The sequence below is a fragment of the Heptranchias perlo genome, chromosome 13 (assembly GCF_035084215.1).
Source record: "Heptranchias perlo isolate sHepPer1 chromosome 13, sHepPer1.hap1, whole genome shotgun sequence".
NCBI classification, from domain to species: domain Eukaryota; kingdom Metazoa; phylum Chordata; class Chondrichthyes; order Hexanchiformes; family Hexanchidae; genus Heptranchias; species Heptranchias perlo.
The window spans coordinates 38,926,589-38,952,910 of NC_090337.1; the positions used below are offsets into that span (position 1 = coordinate 38,926,589).

At 39.3% G+C, this 26,322-nt stretch overlaps 1 protein-coding gene across 2 annotated transcripts in view; it reads left to right on the forward strand.

The window, feature by feature from the left end:
* Positions 1 to 26,322, forward strand: part of LOC137331516 (lysosomal amino acid transporter 1 homolog) — a 55,181-nt gene that overhangs the window by 16,894 nt on the left and 11,965 nt on the right. The window contains exons 3-6 of one of the 2 annotated variants that reach the window (XM_067995351.1): positions 13,365 to 13,494; positions 16,894 to 17,002; positions 25,285 to 25,403; positions 25,703 to 25,798. In XM_067995351.1, coding sequence (XP_067851452.1) covers positions 13,365 to 13,494; positions 16,894 to 17,002; positions 25,285 to 25,403; positions 25,703 to 25,798 — 454 coding nt within the window. The remainder of the gene's footprint in view (positions 1 to 13,364; positions 13,495 to 16,893; positions 17,003 to 25,284; positions 25,404 to 25,702; positions 25,799 to 26,322) is intronic. The other variant, XM_067995352.1, reaches the window with a different exon arrangement.

The following is a 26,322-nucleotide window of genomic DNA, read 5'->3' on the forward strand; positions in this document are numbered from 1 at the left end:
ACTGAAAGAGTATGTACAAAGTTACCTTTACATGAATGTTTACAATTGTTATTGTGTGAGTTAACTATTTTTAATGGTCACAATTTAATACTTATTATAATGATTAGTCAGGTAAGCATTATTTATACAGTGTGTATATATAGTAGTAGTTGATCTCGTGTGGTGTTGCTGGTATTCAGAAGGTGGTAAATACACAGTAAGAAAGAACTGTCTCTGTGTCTCTTCTGAGCTGAGTATCTGAAGTACTGGGGTTTCACCCAGTTGCGCACAGGTAGCTGAAGTATGTATGGGGTGTATTGCTCCATGCAGCTTGTATAAACCAGATTCCATTTCAAGGCTGTAGAAGATTCCTCACCCTGTCATTTCTCCTCGCTTGAGAATGAGGCAGCAGTGTTATGTAGCAGAAATCTTACAATAGAGCTTTTTCAGAACTAGGTTCGGTGTAAAAATCCCTGACTGAATTCCCTTTGTGAGCTCCCAGCACTCAAGGGTTGAGGCTATAAATTTGGCCTGGACCGGACAAGGCTCACGCCAGTAGTTGAACATCCCTGCTTTTCCACTTGCCTGTTTATACTGGTGGCTCCCTGGACCTGGCCTCACCCTCTCCCCACTCTGCTATGGATAAAATAATGGCACTGCCATTCTGGGCTAAGGCATCCAGGGCATTTTAGTCTGCCTCTCCCCATGAATCACATGAAAGGAACATGAACTACTGCAAAGGAAGATGTTTGGAAATTCATCAAGTGTCACAAAAGTAAATTTATATTTGCCAGGGTGTTTGATTTACCAAAAACATACTGTATTTCTTTTTGCAATTTCTGCCCCTTTTCCACTTGCAAATGAGATATATTTACCAGAAGAGGATACCTGCAGCCTCACCAATGATAGCAATGTGAGAGTGGAGCTGTGAGGAAATAAAATGAAACAATGGATACTATCAGTTCAAAAGAAAAGGAATTCAGTGAGTCCACTACTTGCAGGCTACATGATTCTCTTGGACCAATCAGGTCACTGGAGGAGTATTAGAATCATAGAAAGGTTACAGCACAGAAGGAGGTCATTCGGCCCATCGAGTCCGCACCGGCTCTATACAAGAGCAACCCAGTTAGCCCCACTCCCTCGTCCTTTCCCTGTAGCCCTGCAAATTTTTTCCTTTCAAGTACTTATCCAGTTCCCTTTTGAAAGCCATGATTGAATCTGCCTCCACCACCCACTTTGGGCAGTGCATTCCAGATCCTAACCACTCGCTGCGTAAAACAGTTTTTCCTCATTAGGAGCATTGTTACGTGAATTCTACAGACAAATCAAATCTCCAGAATTGTATCGGATTACATGATTCTCAGGGGCCAAGTAATCACAAGAACGCCACACACACACACACACACACACACACACACACACACACACACACACCTAATCAGATGGTCAAAAGTTGACTTATAGATATAGATAGTATGTTTGTATGAATATAAGTGGCAATTGGGGGGGGGGGAAATAGTTGAGCTGCCTCTTACAGTCACTCATTGGATAAATATAATATTAAGCCATACAGTCCAGCAAGATCTGGGACAATGGTGGGGATACTATAACTAGCCTTAGTGTCCCAACTAGAAAAGGAAAAGAAAATTGATCACTTTTGATTTTCACTGAGCCTTTGCTGACATGTACTTGTGTACATTGAATGAGGGCATAATTGGGTTTGGTTGTAATGAGCCCTATGATTTAATGGTTTCTTGACCTCCACTGTGCAGGCTGGTATACGAAGTCACATGGGCAAAGTATGAGGACACCATTGCGTGTGAGCTTTACTGCAACATGAATCGTGACCTTCAAGAGAGTAGGGATTAAAAGGGAAGAGAAAAAAAAGGGAGAAAGATCAAACCTTTGGCTCAAGGAAATTCATGTTTCAGATCTCTTGAGTGTATTAAAATAGGTGATATTATGAAAGACCGCTTTTGGAATTACATTGAATATAGTTCTTAACATAAGGCTTACTGACGAGATTATCACAAACATTACTTTGCTTAATTTGGTTCACATACAGATAGAAATGCCACCATCCAGGCAGAGAAAAAATATTTGAGTTTAGTACCACACAGGAGTCATGACAGTAATGTCATTCCCTCCCTGCCTCCATACTGTGGCCTTACATGTACCTGGCATCCCTTTCATCCATTCTCAGCTATTGTTAACACATCACACAAAAGTCATAATGACTGTTTAATCATACACTTTATTTGCAGTCCTGTTATTCTATAAAACTTTCTTTCAAGTTTAATGAATGTTTAAATGTCAACGTTTTTATTTTTCAGCAAGTTTTGCAACCTTGCAAAATCATCACTCTTAACTTTGAATCTTACATAAGACATAGGAGCAAGAGCAGGAGTAGGCCATATGGCCCCTCGAGCCTGTTCCGCCATTCAATCAGATCATGGCTGATCTTCAACCTCAACTCCACTTTCCCAACCTATCCCCATATTCCTTGATTCCCTTAGTGTCCAACAATCTATCGATCTCAGTTTTGAATATACTCAATGATTGAGCATCCACGGCCCTCTGGGGTAGATAATTCCAAAGATTCACAACCCTCTGAGTGAAGAAATTTTTCCTCATCTCAGTCCTAAATGGCCGACCCCTTATCCTGAGACTATGATATTACTGTCATTGAGTTTGAGATTGACATACTTAAATCTGAAACTAGAGTCTCATACTTAAATAAAGCCAACTACATAGGTATGAGGGTCGAGTTGGTTAAGGTAGATTGGGAAATTAGATTAAAAGTATTGACGGTAGATAAGCAGTGGCAAACATTTAAAGAAATATTTCAGAATTCTCAACGAATATACATTCCATTGAGAAATAAAAACTCCACGGGAAAAGCAATCCATCTGTGGCTAACTAAAGAAGTTAAGAATAGTATTTGATTAAAAGAAAAGGCTTATACCGTTGCAAAGAATTGTAGTAAGCCTGAGGATTGGGAGAGTTTTAGAAACCAGCAAAGGATGACCAAAAAATTAATATAAAAGGGACAAAATAGAAAATGAGAGTAAACGAGCAAGAAATATAAAAACAGATTGTAAGAGCTTCTACAAGTATGTAAAAAGGAAGAGAGTAGCCTTAGAGGCTGGTGCAGGAGAAATTATAATGGGGAATAAGGAAATGGCAGAGACATTAAACAAATATTTTGCATTTGTCTTCACAGTAAAAGACACAAAAAGCATACTAAAAATAGTGGGGAGCCCAGGGGCAAGTGAGGGTGAGGAACTGTAAGATTATACCGTCACCTGTTGAATCTATATTGAACAGGTAGTTTGGGCAAGTCACCTTTTGTATTAATCAAACATATGTATCTGATGATTGTTAACCAGTATATTGCTGTAATCATAATCACACCTGTGCCTTGACTCATTGTGCCACATGTATTTGTGATATGTACCTTTTGCTATCCTTATATGAACACATTTCTTTCTCTAGTACTAATTAAGCAAGTATATAGTAATTAACCACACAACTTAGAATCTGTCAAGCTTTGCAAAAACTCTTAAAAATCCTTTATTAAAACTAATAAAAGTATGAAATTGCCAGCACAGCACATAAGCTGTAACCATAGCTATGCAGACATGCCCAGGAGATAAGAACCTCACTGTCCAATATGAGACAAAGAAGTCTTGGAGATACTAGCCTGGGTGGGACCCAGACAGGAGTATAAGATAATAGACCTAGAAGTTGCTAAAAGTAGTCTTGAGAGAAATACCACAAGATAAGATGAGGGGCTAGTCCTGTGGGAATGGTGGTAACTGGTGATTGGTCAATCAAAGGGGTATGACATTGGGGGGGCGACTCCATCACCCTCCTGACCATCAAAGAAAGAGATAAGGAGCAGGCCGACTCTTCTTCCTTTGTCCGGAAAGATGCTCGACACCCAGTTGGCAACCACACTTTTTGGCAAGATCCCCATAGGGTCAAACATATGTGTCAATAATAGACCCTGACACCACCCTCAAAAGTAGCATAATAGAGAGACCTCTTGTGACAGTCAGGTTGTAGAGGACACGAAGGGGAGTAAGGGTTGACCCTGAAGTGAAACTAGGCGTCCCTGAGGAGAGGATCCGGATCTGACAAGGTCAGAGGCCACAGGTCCGAGGCCTACAATGGGAGCTTTGTCCCTAGCAAGGGGACAGGAAGAAACAGAGGAAACCTCAAGCGGGGTAAGATCAAGAGCCTACAGCGGTATCGACGGAAGAGACCTCAGGCGGGGTGACTTTCAAAACTCCTGTGCGAAGTGGGCACACCCTCTACTCAAGACAGGAGATATAACTCTAGTTCTGTACTACAAACTACTGCTTAAGCAGGCTGAGCCTTGTGTGAAACTTAATAAAACTCCACTGCACCATATTGGTGTCACGTCGATCATTGGCAGAAGGGTAGAGTTACCCTACAAATTGGCGACCGCGGCAGGACATGACTAACAATGGTTTTTATTCTGTTTTGCGTAAGGTCCTAAGACCGATCTATTTCGAGGGTATGTCAGTTCATGAAGGATAACTGTAAGGGAGCGCAGGCAAATTCAGTACACCTGCCAGTAGTTCTCGTGCCTCACAGAATGGCTGACCTTACAACAACAAACGTAGAGAAAGCCTTACTAAAGCAATTGGAAAAGTTAAGCGGGATGGATGCAGTCTCGGCAATCTTGTCCGTCTGTGACAAACGCTTCCGCACAGCGGCGGCATTCATCTAAAAACAAATGGATAATAAAGTAATCACGTTAGGAAAGGGAAGACAGCTGGTAGGTTACGCAGTCCTCTTTTGCGCGCATTAGAGTGAGCAGTTAATAATTGATCTGGAGAAAGAACTTAGCCAGACAAAGCAAAACCTCGAGTCGCAGTTCACTAGGACACAGGACCTGCCGTGTATGCTTCAGTAGCAGCAAACTCGGGTGTGTCTCAGCTGCACTCGCGGTTGGATCACAAGAAATAAAGGATAGGATTACAGCACTAGAAAGAGAGATTGAAGTCTTGACCCAACAGTTAGAAGATGCTAGAGGAGCTTTAAGAGAAATGGTGACCAGACCAGTTAGGGAAGCCGATCATACCCAATGTCAACTCATGATTTACGAGCTGCAGGGCAAATTGGGACGCCAGAATGCTGTAGTTTCAACCGGGTCAGGGTGTAGATGGGATGGGCTGGAAGGACAAGCTGCCTCTTCTCATTTCATTTCTCGGACTATGATCCAAAATGTGATGGGAAGAAGCCAAAGCCTGTCAAATGTGGTCACAACGCGTACAACCACGCTTCGGCGCGGGGATGCCACCCCGGCGCGCGAATCAGAGCCGCTAAGACCCGATTCAGCGCTGGCCTTAGCCAGAGAACTTGGCACTATGTTACTATACCCCTTCCAGCAACAGAGGAAAAAGAGAAAACTTTTAAACGTGGAAGTAAAAACAAGCCTGACAAAAGGTCTTTCCCACATGAGATTTTAAATCGGTTCAGAATTGAGTTAAGTAGGAAAGATTGGAGATTGAAAATGGAGTGCAGGGATGAAGGATAAATGATTTAAAATAGAGAGGATCATAAGCTTCAGAATGTGTTCTTTTGTTTTCAGTGCACTGTCTCTTTAAAAAGCCTGTCCTCATTGTGAGTGCTTTCTGTTCGTGTTGCGAGCTACGTCCCCTTACTGCTTGTTATGTGTTTTCCTCTTTTGTGTAATGTATCTGTTTTGTCTGGTGTTTAATTCTGATATTGTTGAATTAAAATTGGAATTATTGAGGTTAACTGACCTATTAAATTGTGGAAACCAGACTTTTACTGTGGCCAAGTAAAATTTTGGTTCTTATGAGATGTGAGCGTCTCAAATTCTGGACATGAGATCTTCACATAAAAATTGGCATTTTGAATTTCTTAAATGCTTAATGATTTGAAGTAAATGTTGAGCGGTTTGAAGTTTAAGTTGTGTTCAGTATAGTATTGCTATGTGTGAATTGATCTGTTTGAAGTTGTTTTGAATATTGGTGAGTGTGAATTGATGTGTAAGCAGTTAATGTGTGAATTACTGTAAATTGAAGAACGATATCTTGTTATCTAGTACAGGGCATCAATTTTGATAATTTTGAGATAATCATCTTGGTTGTACTAAAATGTGATAGCTCTGACAGCACCCTTTTTATCTTGTGATTGGTTGGGTCAGGACAAAAAAAGCTTGACCGATTCTAAGTTGTGTGGTTAATTACTATATACTTGCTTAATTAGTACTAAAGAGAGAAATGTGTTCACATAAGGATAGCTTGACGGTATAGTCTTACAGAACTTAAAACAATTAATATCAGTAGATGAAAAAGTACTAAAGCCGCTAATGGGACTAAAAGCTGACAAATCCCCTGGACCTGATGGCCTACATCCTAGAGTTCTAAAAGAGGTGGCTGCAGAGATAGTGGATGCATTGGTTGTGATCTTCCAAAATTCCCTTGATTCTGGAACAGTCCCAGTGGATTGGAAGGCAGCAAATGTAACACCGCTTTCAAGAAAGGAGGGAGAGAGAAAACTGGGAACTACAGGCCAGTTAATCTGACATCAGTCGTCAGGAAAATGCTGGAATCCATTATTAAGGAAGTAGTATCAGGGCACTTAGAAAATCCATAATATGATTAGGCAGAGTCAACATGGTTTTATGAAAGGGAAATCGTGTTTAACAAATTCATTAGAGTTCTTTGAGTATGTAACTAGCAGGGTAGATGTAGTATATTTGGATTTCCAAAAGGCATTCGATAAGACGCCACATAAACGGTTGCTGCACAAGATAAGGGCTCATAGGGTTGGGGGTAATATATTAGCATAGATAGAGGATTGGTTAACCGTCAGAAAACGGAGAATGGGGATAAACGGGTCGTTTTCAGGTTGGCAGGCTGTAACTAGTGGGGTATTGCTAGGATCAGTGCTGGGGCCTCAGTTATTTACAATCTATATTAATGACGTAGATGAAGGGATCAAGTGTAATGTATTCAAGTTTGCTAACAATACAAAGGTAGGTAGGAAAGTAAGTTGTGAGGAGGACATAAAGAGTCTGCAAAGTGATATGGACAGATTAAGAGAGTGGGCAAGAAGGTGGCAGATGGAGTACAATGTGGGGAAATGTGAGGTTATTCACTTTGGTAGGAAGAATAGAAAAGCAGAATATTTTTTAAATGGTGAGAAACTATTAAATGTTGGTGTTCAGAAAGACTTGGGTGTCCTCGTACAAGGAATGCAGAAAGTTAGCAAGCAAGCACAGCAAGCAATTAGGAAGGCAATTGGCATGTTGGCCTTTATTGCAAGGGGGTTAGAGTACAAGAGTAAGGAAGTCTCGGTACAATTGCACAGGGCTTTGGTGAGACCACATCAGGAGTACTGCATACAGTTTTGGTCTTCTAATCTAAGGAAGGATATACTTGCCTTTGAGGCGGTGCAATGAAGGTTCACTAGATTGATTCCTGGGATGAGAGGGTTGTCTTATGAGGAGCGGTTAAGCAGAATGGGCCTATACTCTCTGGAGTTTAGAAGAATGAGAGGTGATCTCATTGAAACATATAAGATTCTGAGGGGGCTTGACAGGGTCAAGGCTGAGTGGTTGCTTTCCTTGGCTGGCGAGTCTAGAACTAGTGGCATAGTCTCAGGATAAGGGGTCGGCCATTTAGGACTGAGATGAGGAGGAATTTCTTCACTCTGAGAGTTGTGAATCTTTGGAATGCTTTACTGGAGAGGGCTGTGGATGCTGAATCACTGAATATATTCAAGGCTAAGATAGATAGATTTTGGGGGTCTAGGGGAATCAAGGGATAAGGGGGAAAGTGGTGCTGATGTTGAAGATCAGCCATGATCTTATTGAATGGCGGAGCAGGCTCAAGGAGCCGTATGGCCTACATCTGCTCCTAGTTCTAGACCCTCCAGCTCACCTCTGATGCCTATGTAATTGGCTTTGTTCAAATTTAAGACCCTATTTTCAGACTTAACTACATCACTCTCAAACTCAATATGAAATGTTATCGTATTATGATTACTTTCCCCTAGAGGATCCTTTACTATAAGGTTACTAATTAACCCTGTCTCATTACACAATACTATATCTAAAATAGCCTGTTCCCTACTTGGTTCCCCGACATATTGTTCTAGAAAACTGTCTCAAAGGCATTCCATGCACTCGTCCTTCAAACTACTTTTGCCAATTTGGTTTGCCCAGTCTATATGAAGAATAAAGTCCCCCACGATTATTGCATTACCCTTGTTACATGCTCCTCTCATTTCCTGATTTATACTCTGTCCAAAACTATAACTACTGTTAGGGGGCCTATAAACTACTCCCACCAGTGTTTTCTGCCCCTTATTATTTCTTAGCTCCACGTGTACTGAGTCTACATCCTGACTTTCTGAGCTATGATCCTTTCTCATTACTGTCTTTATCTAATCCTTTATTATCAGGGCTACCCCTCCCCGCTGTCCTTTTCCATTTGCCTGTCTTTTCTAAAAAAAAAATCAAGAACCCTAGAATATTTAGTTCCCAACCCCTTCGTCACCTTGCAACCACCTTTTAGTAATGGCTACTAGATTAAACCCATTTATCTTTCTCTGTGCCATTAATTCATCTATCTTGTTACGAATGTTTTGCGTGTTCAGATATAGCGACTTTAATTTTAAGTTTTTACTTTTTTCCCAGATGTGACCTTAGACACTAATGCGCTATTACCTTTGTTAAACTCTCTGTCGCAGACTCTGCTTGTTTTTACCTAAATCGCTACTCTGCTCCACAGCCTTGACTTTTCTCTTTAGACTTATAAATTTACCCTTACCTGTTTACCCCCCCCCCCCCCCCCCCCACCTTTATTAGTTTAAAGCCCTAGTTATTCGATTCACCAGGAAACTGGTCCCAGCCTGGTTAAAGTGAAGCCCATCCCAACCAGTACCGGTGCCAGTGCCCCGTGAATTGAAACCCTTGTCTTCCACACCATTCTTTCAGTTACGCATTTAACCCTCTAACCTGTATTCGTGTGGCTCAGGTTGTAATCCATAGATTATTACCTTTTGAGGTTCTACTTTTTAATTTGGACCCTAGCTCCTCAAGCTCCCTCAGCAGAACCTCATTCCTAGTTCTGCCTATGTCGTTGGTTCCTACATGGACCACGACAACTGGATCCTCCCCCTCCTGCTCCAAGTTCTTCTCCAGCCATGAGGAGATGTCCTTTACCCTTGCAACCCAATACAGCCTTTGGGACTCCTAGTTGCAGCTGCAGAGAACAGTATCCATCCCCCTGACTTTACTATCCTCTACCACCACCATGTTCCTTTTTGGCTCCCCCCATTTGAATGACCTCCTGTACCATGGTGGCGTGGTCAATTTGCCCATCCTCCACGCAGTCTTTATTCTCTATCTGCTCAGATGGAAGTACCTCATATCTGTTGGACAAGAGCAAAGGCTGAGGCTCCTTCAGCACTGCATCTGGGGTCCACTTACCTGCCTGACTCGCAGTCACATCCTTTTGTCCCTAACCATTGACCAAATGTAAACCACTACCTAACCTAAGGGGCGTGACTGCCTCCTGGATCAAAGTGTCCAGATAACTCTTTCCCCCTCCCTGATGCATCGCAATGTCTGCACCTCGAACTCCAGCTCAACAACTCTGAGCTGAAGGTTCTCAAGTTGCAGACACTTTCTGCCGATGTGGTTGCCTGGGATCACGCTGCTCTCCACAAACTCCCACATGCTGCAGTTACGGTACACCACCTGCACTGCCATCTCTACCTAACCTTGTTTTATTTATTTAATTAATCAAAGTTTATATGTAATTAATTCACTTGGTTTATTTTTAGTTTTTTTTTAAATGAATTTATCTGTTTAAATTATATCCCCGCTCCGCTCTCACTCAGCTCCTGCTCCTTGTAGTCTCTGGCCTCAGCTGCCGCCGCACTTTACTTCCCCACTCCGCTCTCGCTCAGCTCCCGCTCCTTCTGGTCTCGGGCCTGTCTTGGAACATGTTTTATTGTTCTCGTGTTCCACTTTAGTCAAGGTCCGGTATCTTATTCCAGATGATTCGTCCTCAACTTTGGTTGATGTTGGCATCTGGTTTCAGGCCATCCTGTTGTGGATCCTTTCCAGTGATTGACAGAAATGAGTACCATAGTTTCCAGAGTTTACAGTCTTGATAAGTTCACTCATAAGGCCTGTCAAGGGCATTACATTTTCTGAAAGAAATCTCCGATCCATGTCGTTCACCTTACTTCTCAGTGCAATGCAACCTTGAGACAAGCTCAGTGAAGAAGCATAGCTCCAGATCAGTTAGAAAATCATGAGTGGCTCTGTGGTGTTGTAAAAGAACTGTCCAGACAGCAGTGCCGGACCAGTCACATTCTTTGTCAATTCTGAAAGAAAGTACTTTCATTTATATAGTGCTATTCACAGCTTCTGGACATCCCAAAGCGCTTTACAGCCAATTACATGCTTTTGAAGTGTAGTCACTGTTGTAGGAAGGCAAGGGAGAAAGTATTGGGTTTTCTGAGCTTACACAACATCCTTTACTTGTATAACTACTCAAACTCATTGTTCTGTAGTTGGTCCACAGGATCTCAACAACAGAGAAAGCTCTCTTCATTCCACTCATCATGGATTCCTCAGTAGTGTTCCAAATAGAATCTAAATACAGTTCATTGGCAATTCTAGACAAAGCATTGATACTCTGATTAAAAAATAATTAGAAAAGCTCAATAATTAGGGTAAATGTCCAATACATTCATTGGATGAAGATTGTATCTCATCAGCCATTGGGTCAAATTTGTGATGGTAGGATCAGTCCCATCACAGTTCATAAAAAATCTTTTTGTATGAATTTATAGCTGTGCCAAGTGGTGCAACAAATTTAAAACTTAAGTTTCTATTGGCAATAATTTGAACATTATTCTTCTGTCATTTTGTGCAGGGGAAGTGATAAATATACAAACCCAGTTTATGGTGTAAGTGCCAGCTTTGAAGGGAGATGACTCGCCTCTGTTTATACTGATTGTTTCTTCAGCTGATTTATGAGTTTTCCATCACAAGCGTCGGAGCCATTAACTTTAATGGCTGTCTAGGACATGGATCATATTTTTCAGTAATAGTTTAGCAGTCATCTTATGTTGTCCACTTCACCAGAAGAACTGTTCCTGATCACATCAGGCACTGGCATAACTGTTACTCTGATTTACCTGATTTAATCTGACTCTCTTGATTTGATTGTGAACAAATCTGACACTATTGCCAGTGTGTGCCCCACTAGGAAGTCTCTTGCCTTCTGAAGCAGGTTTGCTTTGTCCTGGAGGAGTAAGAGTCTGCATGAAGTCAGGCAGTCCTTATGTATTTAAAGTCATATTTTGATTCAAGCTTTGCTTCCAGAAGCTGCGCAGAGTGAGAATAAATATAACTGCTGACGGCTGCTTCAGTTCAGGTGATTCATCTATTTAGCTACATGTTAGAACAATGAGCCGGAACTTAATGTTACTTAGTGGCCATATATGGCATTTCACCTGAGTTAAAGAATTCTGATAAAAGCACTTTTAAGATTTTTTTAAATATTTGTTATTGGCACGTGGGCATTGCTGGCAGGGCCACATATGTTGCCCTGAGAAGTGCTGGTGGGCTGCCTTCTTGAACTGCTGCAGTCCTTGTGATGGTGCTCCCGCAATGGCATTAGGGAGGGACTTTCAGGAAATTGATATTGCAATGAAGTAACAGCTATATATTGGGTCAAATCTGTTCACAACCAAATCAGTATGATCAGATAAATCAGTGTGGCAGTTATGACTGTCCCTGGTGCAATCAGGAACAGTTCTTTTGGTGGTGTGGACAATATAAGATGACTGGTAAATTATTACTAAAAAATACCATTGATGTCCTAAAATAGGGGTACAAACAGCACCCTGGGAAATTCCATTTAACAGATATGGCAACCTGAGAATTTCAGGTTCCTCCTTTAGAAGTGAAGATAAAATAACTAAATTTCTTTCTCAAGGAAGTATCCTGTTGGGAGACAGGTAGAGACTAAGCTGGAATATTTCATGAAACCCCAAAGTTTAAAAGCAATCTCTAATGGGGCATCAAAAGTGGTTTGTTGTGTTGTTTCTTGCATTCAGATGGTTTAACTTTCAAGGGAGGTAGACCTTCCTTTGAGGAAATAGGGTTTATTCATTTAGATTTAGTGGAATAAAACAGGTTGAACAGTTTGAGCTCAAAATGAAAGTGCGTCTTTTAACTGCTTCCATGCTTTCATTACATCCCCTGATAGAAGCTTCTCAGTGGGACATTATCTTGTCACATGAATGGATGAAAGATATGATGAGGGAGGGTTAATCCCTTCATTCATGTTGTTGTTTCCAAGGTTCAGTGGAATACTTTTCTAGGGTGAATGTTTCTACCAAGGAAATGTTGGTCCATCTATTTGTCCAAAAGTTTTAATTAGGAGAAAACTGAAACACAGATTACAACCCTCACCCCAATGGATCACGCAATAGGCAAATGTACTGCATGATGCAGCTTTGAGCTATACCCAAGAGCTCTGAATCAATTCCTTGTGTGTGCAAAATTTGTTGACTTTTAGCAAGGATGATGATGGCTGCACTGTTGGCCTTTGTGTTCTAACTGGGCAGTCAGGTTCCCACTCCTGATTGCCTTCCAGCAAACCCTACTGGAAATGCAAATGTGTGGACCTCTGGTGAAGACTGGATTGAGCTTGGCATGGATGGCTCCCATGTTAAAAAGAAACCCCACAGATACTTATTGAGTTACTCATGTGAAGATTTCCACACAAGAGCTGTTGCCACCTATGGTACTGTACCCCTAAGCAAGAGTCCCCATTTTCAGGAACGATGAGGTCAAGAAAATTAGAGGAGGAAAATTAAATACTGATTTAAATGAAGTATTGCCTAAAATTGCTACATACATGAACTTAGTATGGATATGTGCAGAACCCATTGCACCACTCTTGGTCACTTCTTCAACCCTCCATTCACCGGTTTATTGGGATAAAAATTATAAAACTACATTATTCATCTACTTGTGCCAGTCTTTGCATTATTACCAGTATTGATTACAGATTAAAAGCTGGTCAGAAATGATAAAATCTAGAGTGATTTACAAATTGAGATTACTTATACAAAGTTTGAGTAAACTTACTACTGAAATAATTAATGTATTATGAAATTTGGACAAATGGTCTTTTGAAAAGACATTGCACAAGATTTTTTTTAAAAAAAGAAGCATCTCTGAGTCTGTCTATGGGTACTGTTAATAATTGAATAAGGGAAGAGGTAGTATAATTTTTTTAAAGTCGCAAAATTAAAATTGTATTAATCCAGTTTGAATTTTTTTTTAGTCAAATGTATGTGGCTTATAAGAATGGGAAGGTTGACCAGGCACTGTCGGTGGGGTTTCTGCTTTGTTGGGTGTGCGGTGACATCACCAATTTTATTGGTTGCTACTTGACCAATCAGCTGGTTATTCAGGTAAAGCAAACATTTTGATGTCCTATTTACTACAGAGTGATGAAACATTCAGCATAGATTTTACATATCCTATTACAAATTTTAAAAATGCCAATAGCCTATTAGTGCACTTTATTATGATTGCAGCCTTTCAGTTTTTCTGTTTTGTTTAAATTGTGAGCATTCAGCAAAATAGACTAGAAAATGTTAATGAGCCCAACCACGTGATGGAATTGATTCAATCTGCCAGAGTTAAATGATTACTCCAGGGTGCTTCAGTAATTTTGTCAGTGCAACTGAACACTAATTTATCTCAATAACTTTTCCAAATATGTACCCAGATGAGATCTTCCACCATTATTGCTTAAATGACAGGATTCAAAAATCAGCAAGAATAGACTAAGTAGGATGTTTAACTTCATAAGAATGTTTTTAAATTTTCTTATGTTCTTATGGGCATACTACAATCTGAATTTTCCCTTTCTCCCTGTCCTTTCTGTTCTCACAGGGCTGTACATCTCTTGCTGATGAGCAGGAAGACAACCTGGTCTTGGCACCAAAGCCACTTTTTAGCCACTGCTAAGAGCAGCCCAGTGAAGACACTTTTGTCTTGTGTTTGTTTCTTTTACCCTCTCTGGGGGAGGCACCTTGCCTCCACAGCAGAGAAGATTTGGTACTTAGTAGAGAGAGGGAATCAAATCTCCATGCTATTGCTCATGGGTACTACAAAATGCTGCATCCCTGTGCTAACCATTTTTTAATACAGAGTAATCACAATATAATATTGTATTCTGAAACAGAGATTATAAGGTGATTTTTACATTTATTGTACTTAATGCAGTATTATAGATAACCTTGCAATACTGTTTACAAACACATTTTAATTATTAGAACTTCTTTATGAATAACTATAATGGAAAAAGTAGCACATTGATGATTTACACTGCTGCAATGAAATTTCTTGCTGTGTTGTAATGTTCTTGGAGGCATTATTTGTCTGATTTTACTTCAGACAGGCTTTATGGTTATGAATGATATTTTAAACTGTTAGAACATAGTTACATCGCTGAAGATTTCTGAGCTGTTTAAATTGATTAGTACAACTCATAATTCCTTACTCGGCAGAACTCTTCCCCTGCTTGTTCATTATTAAATGACATTAGCCCAAAGAGCACTTTCCTCAAGTTGTAGCTTGCTAGTAGTTGCAGGTGCAATGAGTCCTAGCTGTGGATTTTTTTTAAATTATGTAATTCCTGTAACAAAATTGTATTAGCATTTAATTCAAATGGGAAAAAAGTACTAACTTTCTTTCAGTATCATTTCTGAACCATTTTTGAGTTTGAAAATAGAGTATTAACAAGTTAGGTGTCCATCACACAAACATTTGAATTTGTTTGAAACCTTTCTGTGCCTCATACAAATTTCAACTTTTTCATATTAAATAATTAGTTTTAGTCCAGCATTGAAAGAATGCATGTCATCAATGGGAAGTACAGTGGACTCTTAACAACTAAGAAAGTTATTACATTGAAGACATAATAAAAAATGCAACTGAAAATGGATAATTTACTTTGATCATAATATATGGGTAATTCGCTGTTAGACTGGTACCTTAGGGCCAGGTATTCAGTGGAATTGCTAAGGATCATATTTCAGATCACAGTGACCTATTTTCACTGCTTAGTTGATACAGTTTGAAAAATAATGAAATGCACACTTTTTAATTTGTACGCTGACTGTAATATTCTGTTTGGAACTAGACAATTGAGATTTAAGCTGAAGCCAGCAGAGTCAGTATTTTTTTTAAAAATCGTAGCTTGCCAGCTAAGGTGTAAATGTCTGGCCCAGATTCAGGTCATGTACTGAAGAATTTCCCTGTTTACCCTACAAGTGTGAGAGGCTAATTCTAAAGATTTGGCAAACGGGATGCTCACATTGTGTGCTTCGCTGTTACACATTATTTGCTTTGTTAATGAAATAGGTCTGGAGATTAAATGATGATTTTTGTGTTTAACTGAGATTACGAAATATCCATCATTATATCATGGGATCTCACTTTGTCTCTTACACCTAGCTGTCATTGACTTCACTAATTCCATGATTCATTTACAAATGAGGCAAGGCACTACTATGAATATTTAACTCTATATCTATATATAAAGTTAGAATATGTTACTAAATTTGCTGTTGTCAGTGATCTGCAAAGACAAAAGTTCTTTCTGCAACAATTCTGAACAGCAAGTGCCCTCAGATGGTAAACCTTCAATACCTATTGGAAGAGAGAGCTCATTCCAGTTTCTGTAACTACACCATCTTAAATATCATATCCAATTGGAATTTGGTGTGATCAGTCCCATTAAGTAAAAGTTTATTACATTTCCTATAGTACAAATTATCCTACTTATTCCTCGCTAAAGTATTTCATTTTTTGAAAAAAAAATGACTTCGCAGCTCAATATTCTGATATTGTTCAAATATTTTTAAACACACTAAATTAAGCTGATGGGCAAGTTACCTCCATAACTTTCAGCAAACTAGATCGAGCCAAAAATTTGAAGTAAAATCATTTTTGTCAATTGATTAAATACTTATCCTTTTTAAAAAAAAATATCAGATTTCATTGTGTATTTTCAAACTTCGCTGGTTGTAACCATTTTGTCACTGGCAAAATTTTCAGGCCAGTTTTCATAGATGTAGTAATTGACCAATTTTCTTTCTGCCAAAAGAATCCTGGGATTTATTCTTAGTAATTGTTTGTTTGGTCACTGCTCACTAGCAATGGTAGAGCATCTTATCTGACCATTGCGACGGATGAGCTGTTAACAGCTATGTCATATGGCTATATGTTAGCAGGTACTGAGCAATTAATTAAACATTTTTGTTGCTGTGACTCAAGTTTATTCAGATGTAAAGAATCTTACAACACCAGGTTATAGTCCAACAATTTTATTTGACGAAGGAGAAAGCCTCCGAAAGCTTGTGATTTTCAAATAAAATGGTTGGACTATAACCTGGTGTTGTAAGATTCTTTACATCTGTCAACCCCAGTCCATCACCGACATCTCCACATCAAGTTTATTCAGTTGAGGTCCAGTAGTAAAAAAAGAATGCAGATTATAGTAAAAATAGATTACTTCAAAACTTAGATCCTTGAAATACAGTAGTTCTTGATACCTACAAAGAGTGATGAAATTTGCATAAAATATTGTTCTTACTATAATTATGTACCATATAATCCAGAAGTTGTGGCTAGATAAAACCACAAGCTTATCTTGCTGCAGTAATGATTATTTTTATTACCTGGGTAACATTTAGTGTTAATGTACATCCTAATTTCATGTTCTGTAACTTATTTGTATCAGAAACCTTCTAGTGGGAATTTGTGATAGTGAAACTAATAATATTTTGTTTTTTTTCTAGACTGTTACGGCTAATTTTTACATTACCCTTGACAGCATGATGATCTCACAATTTGTCTATTATAAGATGAAGAATAGGAAAGGCAGATGTAAGCAGTATTTTATTTGGTGTAAGTGTTGCTATTTGGATTCATGTTGTTTGAGTTACTAAATCATTATTTGTTGTATCTTTTTAAATATTCTTGGTAATTCCAGTAAAGATGCTAGATATATGTAGCCAATTTGATTAGATCAAATGCTTGGCCAAATTTAAATCTACTTCTTCCACTTGTTTATACAATACAAGTCAATTTTTACACAATTTAGAAAAATAGGATCTTTAGCTTACAAAATGTATTTTCAAACTTTGCTTAAATTGACTTTTCAGATTAATATTTGTACAAAACCTCTGAAGCAGCAATTTTTTTTGGAAAAAATGGATTTTGAGGGCTCAGTGGAGTAACACACTGCTCTTTTGCTACTGGTACATTGATTAAACCTAAGTACATTGACTGATTGGATTGCTGTAAAAGCCCTAAATAAATAACAACAACAACAGCTTGCATTTATATAGTACCTTTAATGATGTAAAACATCCCATTCACGGGTACGTCATCAAACAAAATTTGACACTGAGATTCGTCTCTTGTAATCCCCTGAACTTGCTGACTGATTTGCAAATTAATAACAGCATGCATTGTTCATACCCTGTTATTTTATCAGCAAATTCCAGCCCATTATCACTCTGTACCTGTTAAACTCATGCAAGTGCACAGCCACCAGATGTAATTTTAAAGTTGTCCAGTCTAATCTTTTGCAGGGATTTTAGGAAACCTTTTTTTGGTTTCTTTGCATTACACTATTGTATTTTTGTTTGAATGGAATCTTTAATTTGTTTTCTTTTGTTTTTGAATTTACCTTTATGATTCAAGATACTGTGCCATATACAGCAAACTCGTCCTCTGGGCATTTCTTCTTCCCCTTAGAGAGGTGGAGGCTGATGAGGAACAGAGGCAGGTGCTCTTGCAGCAGACGAGGGAATAGAAGACCTGTATCTACTTGAGCCTTGCATATAGACCATGACACAGTTTCCTGGACATGTCAGTGGAGCTGTGTCTTCGGTGCTAATGCTTTGCCATCTCCTGCAGCAGGACCTCCAAATCCTCTGTGACTGGAATGGCTCTGCCGATGACTGGCCTTGAACATTTATGCCACTGGTTCCTTTCAGGTTGCCATGGGTGACCTATGCCGGATCAGCCAGTGTGCAATGCACTGCTGCATCCAACAGGTGAATGAGGATTTGTTTATCAGGGCCAGTGACTTCATAACTTTTCCTAAAGATGTTGAACATCAGGAAGAGAGCTTTTTACTTTTTTGGAGTGGCAAGATTCCTAAATATGCAAGGCCTCATTACTGGAACCCATGTGGCCACCTGGCCTACTTTCAGCAATGCCATAGCATATATGAACAGGACGTGATTCCAAACTATCAAAATGCAGGTTGTATCAGGACTATATCATGCAGCTTGGTGCCAGATACCCTGGAAGCTGTCACAATGCATTCATCCTATGCCAGATGACAGTCCGTCTTATTTCAGGGCTATTTTGCCCCAGGTTGATGGATCCTGGATGACCAGGGTCATTGGTCCAGCTGTTATTGCAGCCCTAGCTAATGACACCAGTGTGAAATCCTCAAACTCCAGTGGAAAGCAAATGTAATGAGGCAATTGCTTGTACAAGAAGCCAAATAGAGGATGTAATTGGACTGTGCAAACAAAAATTCTCATGTCTCGATTGATATAGGGGATGCTGCTGTATTCCCCAAGAAGTTGTCCATAATTACAGTCATCTGCATTATGCAGAGTTTTGCTGTCCATGGATGAATTATCATACAGCAGGGGTGAGAGGAGGCTCATCAAGGCATTGTTGAAGATCCATATTCACTAAGCTGCAGAAATTGTCAGCTGCACTTGAGCAGCAGCATGGCCGTCAAAACTGACAACTGTTAAAGAAGAATGAATTCCCTTAAAAAGTGGAACCCACCCCCCACCACCCCCCCCAATACAAGTATTCCTATATAATGTTCCCCATGAGCTGTCACATGAAGCCTACATAATGTCATGAGCCCATACTATACCTCACCTACCGTGAATGCACATCCAGTCATATGCTGAAGAAACGTCTTATGGCACAAAGGAACTCCCAACATCAGGCTCAAATGCAAATGTCCACAACATTTTAATGGGAAATAGATGCTGCTTATGTTGCTCTACTGTTTATTCCCCCAGGTGCTTCCCCTTGGTGACCATGTATGGTGAGGATCTACTTACTAATTGGCCTAGTGCTCATCCTACATAGAATCATAGAATTTTACAGCACAGAACGAGACTATTTAGCCAATCGTTCCTGTGGCAGCTCTTTGAAAGAGCTATCCAATTAGTCCCACTCCGCCACTCTTTCCCCATAGCCCTGCAAATGTTTCATTTTCAATTTATATATCCAATTTCCTTTTGAAAATTACTATTGAATCTGCTTCCACCATCCTTTCCGGAAGTGCATTTCAGATCATAACCTTTGATCCTTTTGAAATTTTGAACTAAAATGTAACACTTGAGCAGTTATGATTTAGTGGGATCACCATTAGACTTTTTTTTAAACCAAGCATGCTAGACACAATTACTGTTACTAAAAAGCTACTGTTCAATTGCCTCTACAGATTTATCTCTAACTAAATGGGGTAGAGGAGCAAAGACATCTGGGAATACAGATACATAAATTGCCAAAAGTAGCAACACAAGCTGATAAGGCCATAATGAGTGCCAACAGTACTGGGGTTCATTCTTATACAAAGGCAGGGAGGTATTGTTAAATTTATATAGAACTTTGGTTAGACCACACACACAGTACTGTGTGCAGTTCTGGTCTCCATACTACAATAAGAATATTGAAGTACTGGAGAAAGTACAGAAAAGATTACCAAATATTACCAAATTGAGAGGATGCAACTATCAGGAAGGATTGAGCATAGAATCTTACAGCACAGAAAGAGGCCATCCAGTCCATCGTGCCTGTGCCGGCTCTTTGAAAGAACTATCCAATTAATTCCACTGCCCGGCTCTTTCCGTTTCAAAAATATTTATTCAGTTCCCTTTTTAAACTTATTATTGAATCCGCTTCCACCGCCCTTTCATGCAGTACATTCCAGATCATTACAATTCGCTGCGAAAAAGATATTTCCTCATGTCACCTCTGGCTCTTTTGCAGATCACCTTAAATCTGTATCCTCTGGTTACCGACCCTTCTGCTACTGGAAACAGTTTCTCCTTATTTACTCTATCAAAATCATTCATGATCTTGAACACCTCCATCAAATCTCCCCTTAACCTTCTCTATTCTAAACTTCTCCTATCTCTCAACATAACTGAAGTCCTTCATCCCTGGTACTATTCTAGTAAATCCCTTCTGCACCCTCTCTAAGGCCTTAACATCCTTCCTAAAGTGTGGTGTCGAGAATTGAACACAATACTCCAGCTGAGGCCTAACCAGTGTTTTATATAGGTTTAGCATAACTTCCTTGCTTTTATACTCTATACCTCTATTAATAATCCCAGGATCCCATATACTTTTTTAACAGCCTTCTTAACTTGTCCTGCCACCTTCAAAGATTTGTGTGTGTGCACTCCCAGATCTCTTTGCTTCTGCACCTCTTTTAAAATTGTAGCATTTAGTTTATATTGTCTCTCCTCATTCTTCCTACCAAAATGCATCACTTCTCTGCGTTAAATTTCATCTGCCAAGTGCCTGCCCATTTCACCAATCTGTCTATTTCCACCTGAAGTCTGTTACTATCCTTCACATTGTTTACTACATTTCCGAGTTTTGTGTCATCTGCAAACTTTGGAAATTATACCCTCTATACCCAAGTCCAGGTCATTATGTAGGATATGCCTTATTTCCTGTGATCCTTAGAACTGGACAAATAGTCAAGCAAAGAAAGTCAACCTTACTCGCGGTAATTTCATTAATCAAAAGTAATTATTTAATATAATTTATACGAGCATTCATGAAGCAAAATCAAACCATATAAAATCCCATTATACACTTAATAATTTGCAATGTTTTTATGAAATGACATAACAATTCATTCACACAGGCAAATCATGTAATTGTATATAACATTTAAACCAAGGATTTTACTCATCAAGGCAGCTCAGAAGTGATCAGCTTCTTGTGTCTTGATGTCCTCTACTTCTTGCGTGATGTTCGACTGCAGTATGCATTCCCTGTGACTGCTGTGTGGTGAAGAGGCTGTTCTCTCAAAGTCTCTTATATTGTTTTTACCAATAGGATGTAGGATTGGGAAAAGGCATGGGCCTCCCATACCTATCTTGTAATGTGTTCAAAGAACTGGGATTTGTAACACATCATTCTTTTTGTCTAATTGTTCCCTGTTGCTATGCCTCAATCATTAACGTACTTCAGTGATTGACAGCTTAGGCTTTGATCATGTTACCGGGACTTGATGGTTTGACTTATAGGGAGAGGTTGGATAGACTGAGACTTTTTTCCCTGGAGAGTAGGAGGTTAAGGGGTGATCTTATAGAAGTCTATAAAATAATGAGGGGCATAGATAAGGTAGATAGTCAAAATCTTTTCCCAAAGGTAGGGGAGTCTATAACGAGGGGGCATAGATTTAAGGTGAGAGGGGAGAGATACAAAAGGGTCCAGAGGGGCAATTTTTTCACTCAAAGGGTGGTGAGTGTCTGGAACGAACTGCCAGAGGCAGTAGTAGAGGCGGGTACAATTTTGTCTTTTTAAAAGCATTTGGACAGTTACATGGGTAAGATGGGTATAGAGGGATTTGGGACTAGCTTAGTGGTATAAACTGGGCGACATAGACATGTTGGGCCGAAGGGCCTGTTTCCATGTTGTAAACTTCTATGATTCTATGAGACCCTTTGATGTAGAAAAGAATATGTGCTCAAACCCTGGAATATAAAAGGCCCCTTTATTATCTCTGTTTATGGCCTTTCATATAGGGATAGCCCCTTTCATTTCTAGGCTCAGACATTCTTAATGGTCCTGACGTCTCCAATTTTGATTGCTTCAATGGTTTCAAATCCATTCCTTATACCATTTGATCATATGCTGGATGCAATACTATTTGATGTTTTACAAATCCCAATTCTTTGAACAGATTACCAGATAGGTATGAGAGGCCCATGCCTTTTCTCACCTATCATTGCTTTCCCGACCCGAAGCCTTTTGATGTATTTTCTTACATTACCCCCTGCTGTGTTGAAAAGCTTGTGTTTCCAAAAGCTTGACAACCCTCCAAGCTCAATATTATCCATTTAGCTTATTTATTTAATAATCTAGATATCTATCCGCAGTACAATGTCTTCAATCCTGAAACTCATTCTTCTCCAATGCCATCAGCGTCACTGAGGGAAAACAGGATTTGCGAGAACAAAGTTTACTACATTACTGTGTTTGTAGGTTTTCAAATTTCTTTGTTTAATAGGAGCACAGTTAACCTTTTCCTTCAAATATCATTTGTTAATGGGGTTTTGAACCCCACAATTAACATATAGCGAAAAGAGCAGTGGTCCTGGGGAACACCACTCTATACTTCCCTCCAGTCTGAAAAACAATCATTCACCACTACTCTGCTTTCTGTCCCCTAGCCAATTTTATATCCACGCTGCCACTGTCCCTTTAATCCCATGTCCCTCCACATGACTGAAGTCCCTCATCCTTGGTATCATTCTGATTGGGCAGGTTGGGGCTCTTTTCTCTGGAAAAGTGAAGACTAAAAGGAGTTCAATAGGGTGGATGTGGTAAAGTGTTTCCACTTGTTAGTGAGTCCAGAACAAGGAGGCATAAATATATGATCGCCACCAACAGATCCAATAAAGAACGTGGGAGGAATTTCTTTACGCAAAAAGTGGTGAGACTGTGGAACTTGTGCTACATGGAGCAAATGTAGCAGAGACCGTTGGTGCGTTTAAGGGGAGGGAGAAGGGGATAGAGGGATATGGGTGGGGAGGGAGATGTAATTGGAATGGGAGGAGGCTTGTATGAGTATGAACACCGGCATAGACCAGCTGGGCCGAATGGCCTATTTCTGTGCTGTAGATTTTTGTAATTCGATGTATAGAGCTCTTACTTTCTCTTTCTCTCCATCCATCCTCATTGCTCAGAAATAAAAAAATCAGTGGTGGAAGTGATGTACTGGCAAGAGCTTCAAGTATGAGATACATATTGTGATCTAATAATTGTGTGTGTGTATCATGACTTTACTGTGTTTCTGCTTTGACTAGAATGTAGTTGGAAAACATTGACTATGAATGTCTATATATTTCATTTAATCTCTTAAATACATTGTTAAAAGTTTAAGGGAAGATTAAGAAAATTATTTTTTCTCCAGCATTATGGGTGGGGCATATGTTTTGCAAGTTAAGTATCATGTGTACCGATGTGCCATAGAATGCCATGTGTTAAATGGAGGCCAGGCACATTCGCACTGGGATTCAAAAATCAGAGTGTAATGATTATGTGCGCATCTTGGTGACTGGTTCAAAACCTGGATGCAGTACGGATGGGAAATTTGTGGATGTGATGGTTTTTTGGGCGGAAGCATAGTTAAGTATTTTGCAATTGGGAATGATTACAGAAGAGGTTAAGTTCATCAAATATATATGCAATGTGTTTTGTGTTAAAACTTTGCTGACCAAGAAGGTCTGAAATTAGATTATGCAAATATGTTCTATGCTGATAGAACCACGGACCAATCGAACTACTTAATGGCATCTAAGCACAAATACAATATTGCTGAAGTAAGCTAATTCATTCCTTACATTAGTTATATCTCACTATTAAGGCTTGCTTATTCAATAATCTACATTGGTTGTCAGGAGAATGCGATTTTGAAAGGGGGTTTCTTCACTGCAGGGTTAAACTGTTGGCTGCAAAAATTGATTGGCTGAAGCTGCTAAAACAAATTCAATTATACAAGTAAACTATCGATGGAAACAATATATACATCGCAGCAACGGGTTATTCATATCAGAGCAGAAGTTGTACCCCCAAGCATGTACATCATAACAACCTGTGTGACTGAATAATTTATGCAATATAATCAATGATACTTTGCAATTACTCAAGGTTAACCCAGCTTTTGCAACAACCCAAACATATCAATCATCAACGGCAACAATTTTCTGTGCATTTGTGATACTCTTGTATTTCTGTAATCATACATTGTACCTGACATCAAACAGTTTATGAATTCAGTATCTTTTAAATAAACTAAAACAAATTGTGATGTTAGAATTTGGCCCAGAAATGTAATTTTCAGAAGTTTCTGTTGAGGGTTAAGTTCAACTTTGGCGGGGGTGCAAGACTGGTGGTCACTGATCTGAGTAACAGGCGATCGATCTGCTACCGTCTGATTTGCGGCCACGTCAAAGTTGTTATTATTTGGAGAGAGGGTTGCAAAGAAAAGAAGAGGTGGATTATAATTTTTAGTGTTGCAGGATATTTGACCCAATACAAAGTTGAAACAGATCAATAAATGAGACACATGGGGGTCTGTTTTAATTTTTGCTGCAAAAAAGGTGGTCAGTGGATGGAGCACGCTCACTGCCTGCCCTTTATTGCTAGCTTGAGGCCTGAGCCATTTTGAGGCCCGGGCCTCATTTATCTTGATCCAATGAGCTGCGCATGCCAAACCAGTGCTCCAATGCAACTTGCTGGTTGAGGAGGGTGGGAATTTGGCCGGCTCGCATGCGGAGGCAACATACATTCCAAGCCAGCAGTGTACTGGAGTAATTTTTGTGTTCCAGGAGGTGCATTCTTCCTGACACAGGTGGGCGTTCCGACTGCACATCTAAATGCCCATACCAAAATGGCAGCGACTGGAGCACCAACATAGAGATGGCAGTAGGTGACCGGACACCACTTTCATGGTTAAAATTGGCCCCATGGTATCATGCATTGTAAACAATCGTAATCCCTCTAAACCAAAAGAGAATTGTTAATGAAATACAATGTTACTTTTTGTAACTATCTGTCATTGGATTTTAATCTCGAGATTTTTGCTGCCATTAGGCTGGTCACCCTTGATAGCAGTGCCATAAAAATCTAAAGATGGCCTTAAGACACAGCTCCTACCTCAGCACAGCATTACATTAGCATTGATCAATGGCAATTGTAGTCCTTTTGGACGGCCATCAAAAACTGCAGCTCCCAGATTCCATATGAGTAGCTTATAAATTTTCCTACAATAAGAGTAACAATGCCACATTCATTTTTTTTCTACATGTCTTTATTTTAAATCTACTTGGCTGCTACAAGTAATTGAGATCTTCATTTTCAACTGTAGTAAATCCTGTTATATTTTTGCTTTTCAGCAAATTCCCTCTTGAAGTGGCTGTGCATTACCTGGGTTCTAATATGTGTGATAACAATGATGACTATATTACGTTTATTGAGAATATCTCACCACAGTAGGAGTTCTTCAGGACAACCGGTTTGTGATAGCATTGGGTTTATTTTAGTTCGATTGATTTATTTTTAATGTGCTCATGATGTAAGTTGCTTGTTACTTGAAATTATAAAAACTCTGAAGCAAATCTTTAACATGTTAAAATCTTGCATGCCACCTAAATGTTTTTGGTATTTTTATTTCCTGAAAACTCAAAACTTAACCATGAACAAACATTGTCTGTTTTCTGGAGTTCTGAGATTTTATTGTATTCATTAATTTTTATTGTATTCATTAATTAATCACAGAATTTGTGTGTGAGTTTTTGGTTTGCTGTTTTTCAGGGTACTTTTGACTCTGTTGAATTCATGGGATACATCTGTGGCTATATGTCCTGCATATTTTACCTTGGCTCTCGCTTTCCTCAGCTATACAAAAATGTACGTAATTTATTGAACGGTCTCTGCTTTCTGTTTTGTAAAATTTAAATTAATTCAGATCAGTGCCAGAAAAAAAACTTTTTCTCCAGTTCTTTTTTGTTTAATGCTTTCTGTACTTACGGTGATGATGTTGCTGGAGAATGCAGCGAGTATTTATTGATTTTTTTTTTTCCCCTCCTCGCATGAGAAACACAAGTGCTCCACCTGTAACTTAGAATTCTTTAACACAAAGATAACAACTCCGTTGTCCATATGGTTAACATGTTGTGGATTACAAAGATTTCCATTTATAGACTGAGCACTGCACTGAAGTTGTTGAAACCCATGTTGCTGTCGCCAGCCAAAGGTCATTTGGTCTAATGGTCTTATTATACTATAACCCATTTATTTGCTGAATGTAAATTTGGATTGTTAGAGGTTTTGGATATTTACACAATCAGTTTTTTTTAATTTCTTTTTTAAAGGGATCCTTAATTACTTGTAAATGGCTAGACCACTAGGTTGTTGCATGAGACAAAAGTTTA